This window comes from Juglans microcarpa x Juglans regia, chromosome 8D (assembly GCF_004785595.1).
Source record: "Juglans microcarpa x Juglans regia isolate MS1-56 chromosome 8D, Jm3101_v1.0, whole genome shotgun sequence".
Lineage (NCBI taxonomy): Eukaryota > Viridiplantae > Streptophyta > Magnoliopsida > Fagales > Juglandaceae > Juglans > Juglans microcarpa x Juglans regia.
In genome coordinates this window covers 30,508,083-30,516,334 of record NC_054608.1, presented here as the reverse complement: position 1 = coordinate 30,516,334, position 8,252 = coordinate 30,508,083, and the positions used below count along the sequence as shown (strand labels likewise).

General features: G+C 32.8%; 1 protein-coding gene across 2 annotated transcripts; it reads left to right on the top strand.

The window, feature by feature from the left end:
- Positions 1-1,770: 1,770 nt before the first annotated feature.
- Positions 1,771-6,231, top strand: LOC121243462 (protein TIFY 6B-like). Of its 2 annotated transcripts, none has more exons than XM_041141578.1 (7): positions 1,771-2,106; positions 3,918-4,117; positions 4,288-4,583; positions 4,721-4,814; positions 4,926-5,241; positions 5,364-5,424; positions 5,858-6,231. In XM_041141578.1, exons 1-7 carry the CDS (start codon positions 2,019-2,021, stop codon positions 5,952-5,954), a joined length of 1,152 nt encoding a protein of 383 aa, XP_040997512.1. In that variant the 5' UTR covers positions 1,771-2,018; the 3' UTR covers positions 5,955-6,231. The 2 variants fall into 2 exon arrangements, with proteins under 2 accessions (XP_040997512.1, XP_040997511.1); XM_041141577.1 differs by having other exon boundaries at positions 1,772-2,106; positions 4,285-4,583.
- Positions 6,232-8,252: the final 2,021 nt, after the last annotated feature.

Genomic DNA, 8,252 nt, shown 5'->3' with positions numbered 1-8,252 from the left:
AAGATGAATTAAAATGTGTTTATATGTTAATATGAGTTTAGATGTATTTATGAGAAGTTAAAAACGTTGTGGGTCTGCATGTAAAGAGATGTTGAGTTGAAAAATATTATAGATCCCACATGTAAAGAGATTTTGAGTTAATATGAGTGTAGTCATTTGAGAGTTGAGTGTTTGAATGTTAGATTCAATTTACAATTAGATTGAATTAAGATCAATTCAGTCTAAATTCTAAACCGAACCTTAATGTTAGAAAATTATGAAATTTAAAATTTAAAAGAAAAATGATAAAATGAGTTTTATACGTAAAATTGTAAGTACATATAATATTACTCTTTTACAAACCAATGGGAGTTTTGAGGTTACTTAAATTTTAAAACCAAAACTCTTACAAAAGCATTATGCTGCAAGATCTAAAATTGAAAGAGAACTGTCTGTAACTACTTATCAATAGAAAAAGGCATAATATTCAGTGTTTAAGGTCCTGTTTGGATATAGAAATAGTTTCATCTCATCTCATCCCATCTCATCTCATCTTATTATTATAATTTTTTCAAATTTTTACATAAAATATAATAAACAATTCAACTTTTTCAAATTCTAAAACAATAATAATATTAAAAAATAATATTCTAATAATATTTTATTCAACTTTTATCTAAAACCATCTCATTTCATCTTAATATACAAATAGGGCCTTAAGGTCCCACTTGTTTTCACAACTCCTCTCAACTTATTTCATTTAATTATTACAATTTTCTTAAATTCTCATACAAAATAAAATAAACAATACAATTTTTTCAAATCTCAAAATAAAAATAATATTAAAAAAATACATTCTAATAATATTTTATTTTCAATTCATCTCATCTCATCTGTTAAAATAAATGAGTAAATTGTATTTAGTTCCTCTTTTAAACTCCTAAAATTTGTGATAGGCATTTGGATCCCAACGAGCCCAACCACACTCCTAAGTAGGGGTGTAATCCGGTCGGTACGAATTGGACCGGACTGAAAAAATACATGGTCTGATCCGATCCAATAAATAGGAAATTTTCGGTCTTCGGTTCGGTCTCGGGGTGGAGATTTCTCGGACCGGATCGGACCGACCGAATAAAAAAAAAATTATATATATTATTTATATAATAATTGTACAATTAACAATATAAAATTTTAAATATTATTAATACTTGTTAATATTCTATAAATTTAACAATATTTTATATATATCTTCATCTAACCTATCACTATTAACAATAAAAAATTTTAAATATGTTATTAACACTTGTTAATATTCTATGATTTAACTAGTATATAATATCAATTAGTTAATTATATAGTAATTATATAAATTAATAATATAATTTTTATCTAATTTATTATCATTGACTATATAAAATATTTTTTTATTAAGTTTGTTATATAATCTACATTAATAAATCACTTAATTTAATTTAGTACTTTTAATAAATTTTTTTTGTTAATTGATTTAAAAAAAAAAATTAGACCGAATCGATTAAACCAGATCAGACCGAATCGGACCGATAACTATCGGTCCGGACCGACCGGATTACACCCCTACAGTCCTAAGGTATTCCTCGCGCACGAGGTCCCTGACCGACAAAACTCTAGTACCCCACACTGCACCGACCGACAGGTCACGACCACACAATTCCGCCTTCTCGCATCTTTTTTTTTTTTTTTCATCGGACGGTCCAAGTTTCCTGTTTGTTTTGGAGAGAAAGGATATTGTTATTACTGTTCAAAGAAGCTTGCATGTCACAGTCTCTACAGACACTGCACTCTCTTTAAATTCTCGCTTTCCTTCCTTTGTTGCTCTCTCTCTCTCTCTCTCTCTCTCTCTCTGTGGTACTAAGAAGCAAAAGCATTTTCTTAGTTACCTGGTTTAGAAGCTTCGCTTTTTGTTTCTTTCTTTGTTTTCTGCGGGTTTTAGATTTGTTTAAGGTAAGTTATTCTGTTGGTGAAGCTGCTTTTGTTGGGTTTGAAAGACAGATATATATATGGAGAGGGACTTTCTGGGTTTGAGCTCCAAAAATGTTTCGGCTTCTCATTTGAAAGAGGAGGCCATTGATGATTCTAACAACTCGGGTATGGTACTTGTCCCGTTTCTATTTTCAAATCTGCTTCTGAAAAATTTCTTCCAGTCTGCTGCTTATTATAAATTAGCTCCTTTTTTCCCTCTGTTTGGTTGATAGGAAAGCGTGGGAAAGCTTGTATGCGTATCATTTTCCGCAGTTTAAACCGCATTAGCTAGCTACAAATAGTTTATTGCAGGTCGTGGTTTTGATTTGTTGAAATCATAAATAGTGAAAAAAAAATACTTGTCTTGATATTCGACTAGCCATAAGGTACAAGTAGTACATGGCAGCTGTTTTTTTTTCGTTTATTTTATTTTATTGTATTTATTTTATTCTTATTATTATTTTGAATATTAACCCTTGAATAATGAGTCATATGGAATAATATGATCGATTCTTAATAATATATCGAGGAATGCTATACACCAATCATTATTTATTTACACACTTCACATTTATAATTTTTTTATAAAATGTGAAAGTGTTTTTTATAAGGTATAAAAATATTTTTTTATAAAATATAAAGTATAAATAGTAACTGATGAGAATAATTTTTGTCAGCTAAAAAAGTGGGCAACTGGGAGTTGGATGGTTGTAGAAACCTCCTTGTGCTTTTTAAATAATTGTTTTTCCAAAATTAAAAAAGGTTTTATTTTTTATTAATTTTACTATTCCAGCTTTAGTTTGTCGCGTTGTAGATACTCGAGATAGGTACGTTCCTGGTTAATTAACTTAATTTATTTAGAACCAAATAAACATGAGCATGAGGTGCTTATTGGGTATGCTAATTTAATGTGTCACGTTGAATTGCCCATCAAAAGAACATATTTTATTCTCCTCAAAACTAGTGCCTCACTACTAGCTATGAGAAATACTGCAATAAAATATATTCTTAAATGAAATTATTGTCTTTTTTTTAAAAAGAGAAGTATTACAGTTATAAAGATATATCATAAAAATAAATACGCAAAATGGCTTCATATGATAGGTTAGATCTACTTTACAATAAAAATAATTTTTCAATCTAACGTATGACATCAAATCACGTAATGGGGATCTTTTTGTAGCTAAAGTTGAGTTAAATAATGGTTATATATGCTCACAAGGATTAAATTAAATTTTTTGTTTTATAGTTCTTAATTAGCTCTCTCAAAAGCAAGGCTTGGCCTAGCCCGGCGCTACCAGTGTTTACAATATAATATACTCCCTAAAGAAACGTTTGCCATAAACAATGATATATAGCATAATGTATCTTACTGTTTATGCTCCTTATTAAAAAGCGTTAAGCTCAATGTTCTTGTTACCAATTGTTCAAAAGTGTTTTGGCTGTTATAAAGAGTAAGTTCATGAGGATAGATCCTACTCTTTGAGGCCATAACTTGTTTTCTAGCACTTTGTTTTCTAGCATCATATAAAGTAAGTTGACAATGTGCTGTATTCTTTTGTTTGTAGTGAACTTTCTTGTTAAAGATTTTTCATGCTAATGGGATTTCTAACCTTACTGAATATTTTTACCAGAAAAAAGTACATGCCTTGAAAACATGACTCTGATACTTGTCCTTACTTTAAGAAGGTCATGATTCTTGTTAGCACATAGTGTTGTAGATGCTGTTGATTTTCTGTTCTTTTTTAGAGGATCAAGTTTCCACTTTTTTAGTTTTTAGGTATTGAAGGAATTTGTTATCAATATGGTGAAATGTTGGAAGGGTGGGGGGATTATATAATATTTATACCATATGATGTTTAGTTCATTTATGAGTTTCAATCATTCACGTACTTACTAGGGCCTCCCTCATTTTGCATTTTCTCTGACTTTTCCAGTTCATATGAGAGGTTCAGGGATGCAGTGGTCATTCTCTAACAAGATTTCTGCCACATCCCAATTCCTATCTTTCGGGACTTCTCAGGAAGACATACCCAGAAAGACTCAGCAGGAATCACTGGCATCATCTGGATTCATGAGTATTTCAACTGCTGATGTTTTCAACATTAACCAGCAACCATACTCTGGCATAATCCAGGTTCATATCTTTGCCTTGGCTTTGCATGTTAGGACCAGTGAATAGTATTTTCACTCTTTTTCTAATGCTGATGATGTTAGCTGGAATGAAGTTTGAACATTGTTCTGATGCAATATATGCTCTGAATGGATTGATATGTTTCCCGATCTGATCTTGTACTTTTTTAGAAGAATTTGACTGTTGATAAGCAACTGGGGAACCACTCTGCAAGGACTGTCTATCCTCGACAATACCATGAAGCCCATTCAGTTCATTGCCCCCAGGAGCAGACAATTTTCCCAGTCTCCAATCCACAAAATCAAAGGAATGCGGTTGCTTTGGGCACTACTGTGCTCCAATCTCATCATATTCCCATTGGCCAGAACGTGGTTGGCTCTACTATAAAACCACAACCTCTAAGAGTCGTAGCTCCTGTTTCTCTTCTGCCATCCACAGGTTCCATTGTTGGTACCACTGATGACCTCAGGTAAGCAAATGTCCAGTATTTTTGTGTTTACAATTTTGAATAAGAAAACTACGAAGGATTTGTAAAATAATGGAAGTTCACCAAAGATATTGAATCAAAGGATGTCAAAGAGCTCAATTGAGATGGAACTTTTGTAGGAATAATGCTTCCAAATCCTCTTTGGCACCTGCTCAACTGACTATCTTTTATGCTGGTTCAGTGAGAGTTTATGATGATATTACTTCTGAGAAGGTATATATCTTTCAAGACATTCTATATATCTTTCAAGACATTCTCTGATCTAACCATTGAACGGAATGTGAATTTTCTTTTTATTTTTTAATTTCTTGTCTCTCTACTCAGGCTCAGGCCATTATGTTACTGGCTGGAAAGGGGTCTTCTCCATCATATCATAAGACGCTTTCAACAGCCCAAGAGCCTTCCCAACGTGATGGTGTGATTAAAAACCAGTCCCATACAACACCACTGTTCCCAGGGCTGCCAAACCCTCTTTCTCTTACATCCCAAGCTTGGTCTCAGTCAGGAGTAGGGGCAAGTAGAACCAACGAATTAGAGACAGTCAAATCAATTGAAGCTTCATCATTTCCCACCAACCATTCAGAGACTTCCAAAGTAGTCAGTTGGGTAGAATGTGCTGGCAAAACCTTAATCCCAACAGGTATAACTTTGTGTGTCTTGTGCACAATGCAGTTTCATTGTTGAAATAATAAACCGTATAGCTTGATACCAGCATCACTTATTTTATAAACTATAAGGTTGGTACAAAAATTGTGTTTACAGTGGGTCTGCCTCAAGCACGCAAAGCATCATTGGCTCGATTTTTAGAGAAGCGCAGGGAAAGGTAATTGCTATTTCACTTTTCCTTTTCATGCCGATTTATATTCTCACTGTCCAAGTTGATTCAACTAGGAGAAACTTACCAGTTGTCATTTCCCCAAGTGCATTATATGAGTAGGTGCGCCTGGATGTTTAGGAACTAGATACCATTTTCGATTCGGCCCGGGCCATAGGAGTTAGGACCTTAAATTAGCTCATGATTTTTGAGTTTTGTAGTGGAATTTCAGACATGTGGTCAGTTCAATTGTGTCCTTATGTTTTGCTGCACCGTACAGATCTTTTTTTAGATATACACCCTGATCTCCATGGCCAAAAATTCAGATCATAGACAAACAAAAATTTGGTGTTCAAAGTTGTCCACTGATTCCATTAATAGGGCCTATGATGTGTTAAGAACTGGAGCTTCTCAGCTGCAAATTTTGCTTGTGTTCATTCAGGGTGATGCACATGTTGCCATACAATATCAGCAAGAAATCTCCAGACTGCACCACTCCTAGATCAGCTGCTGCATCTCCTCTCATAGCAATGAATTAGCCAGAAAGATGGGAGCAGTGATTAAAGGAGAGATCTTCATTGGCATTAAATTATTTATTTATTTAATGTCAAGCTCTATTCTTTTCACCCCAAGTTTTGACATATATGACACAGATAATATTCTAATTTTTATTTTTATTTATTTTTATTATTGAAACTATAATATAAAAAGTCATTCTATCCTGATAACTTTATGATCATTCTTCTAATTTGTTATCAGATTCATTATGCTGTAGAATTATAGTTTATTAAATGGGAATTACATTGTTTGACTTCATCCTCATATTCTGCATCCACTGACTTTCATATGGAATACATTTTTGGCAAGTGATGGTAGTTGGAAATGTGGGTTTTGTGATGTTAGTGCATGCATTTATGATATTTTGCATATGAAATTGTCCAAAATTATCCAAAATTAAAGGATTGAATACTTGCACCCTATCCCCCCCCCCCCCCCCCCCCCCCCTTTCTCTCTTTATCAAAGAAAAAAAGGTGTATGCATGATAACTGTTGTATGCGCAATCCAAGGTGATTACGTGCGATGTAAGAAATATTGCACTTTGTCTAGGGATTATAATCGCAACTAGGGCGAATATACTCATGTTGAAAGGGAATAAGTACATTTTGTATTGGTTTATGAATGAATTGCAACAAGAACGGAAAGAAGGTAGAAATTACATTTTGCATAAATATGTCACATTTTAGAATAAATATAGATAGCAACCACTGTTGGGAGTAATCATTTTGTACATATGATGTGGCATCATCTAGACTACACATCTTCCAAGTCTAAAAAAGAAGAAGTAGAGAACTAAAAATAGTCATGTAGGGAGTGTAAAGTGTGCACTGTTATAGTAGCTTCTCTTTAGCATTATTCCACATTTTATAAGGGTGTCAACGAGTCAAATTGGAACGAGCAGGATGTGGCCAAGACTCGTTCATTTAATTTGTATTCGAATACGAGTTGAGTTTCGAGTTGATCACTGACTTACATTTGAGTAATGTTAGATATAAGCTTAGGACGTGTAACTCCTTTGCAAGTCTTTTGAAAAAAATGAGACCACTATAAAAATTGTTTTTTATTTATATTATATTTGTATTTCTATCGACAAACTATTCATAAATGTTTAAGCAAACACAAGTAGTGTTAACGCTCAAAATCGGCACAACAGACTGGAAGGGAAGAAATATCCATTTCTAGCTTGTTGATGTTGTTTGGGCCTCGATCAGTGTGGTGTGGAGCTTGTGGTGGTGGTTCGGTGCGACTGTGCGATATTCATGTATACATCCACGGCAGTGAACAGTAAATAAATACGGAACAAAAAAAGAGAGATGTGCACACAGATTTACGCGGTCTGGCACTAAGCCTACATCTACGGGAGTTTGGAGAGGAGAGAATTCACTATAATATGTTTGTTTTATAGTCTCTCATGATCTCTCATCCTCGCTATACAATGGAGATTAAATCCCATTTGAATTCAGAGATGAGTTGAATAAAATATTATTAGAATATTATTTTTAATAATATTAATTTTAATATTCTTAGTTGCTAATATGCCCTCGTAGATTGGGCATACTACTTTGTAATTCGCAATTTTTGCCCATTCTTATTAATAATACTTATTTTACTTATCAATATATATATATTATTGTTAATATTATTATTTTTTTGAAATTTGAAAAAATTGAATTGTTTATTATATTTTGTGTAGAAATTTGAAAAAATTGTAATGATGAGATGTGATGAGTTGGAAAAGTTGTAAAGCTCTATTTTCTGATGGTGAGCTCGTCGCTGGAATCCCTTTCATGAGGTTGAAGGAACTGAAGAAGAAGTTTAGCCAAAAAGTCCCTAAAGTCGTCTAGTTCCTCCCTTTTATCTTCCGCCCCTATTGTTTTATGTCCATTCACCTCTTTTTTACGTCACATCACCCATTTTCCCTCTTGACACTCTGCCCTCCCTCAACCCTTTATCCCCCTTTTGATGAATCCTCCCCTTGGGCTTGGCTTAAGAAACACCATGAGTCTGTTATATTGTATCCGTTAAAAGTAGCATAAGTAACATAATTTTCTCTTATTTTTTCAAATATTTTCACTACAAAATTAAAGATAATAATATTATAAAAATAATAAATATTAAATTATTCGAATTTATACCATTCAAATAAAATTTTATATAGATTGTATTATTTAATAATGCATTATAATTTCATATTTTCAAATTGTTCATTTAATTTGTTTTTTTTTTTTTTTGGAAATAGACTTTATTTATTCAGAAAAGTGAAGTTATAGCTGTGACTG

What these genes read in the sequence shown, in the direction of transcription:
- LOC121243462 (XM_041141577.1), top strand. Translation starts at nt 2,019, where the DNA reads ATGGAGAGGGACTTTCTGGGTTTGAGCTCCAAAAATGTTTCGGCTTCT. An exon ending in TGATGATTCTAACAACTCGG is followed by an intron (nt 2,107 to 3,917) that starts GTATGGTACTTG and finishes TGACTTTTCCAG; the next exon opens with TTCATATGAGAGGTTCAGGG. An exon ending in CATACTCTGGCATAATCCAG is followed by an intron (nt 4,118 to 4,284) that starts GTTCATATCTTT and finishes GTACTTTTTTAG; the next exon opens with AAGAATTTGACTGTTGATAA.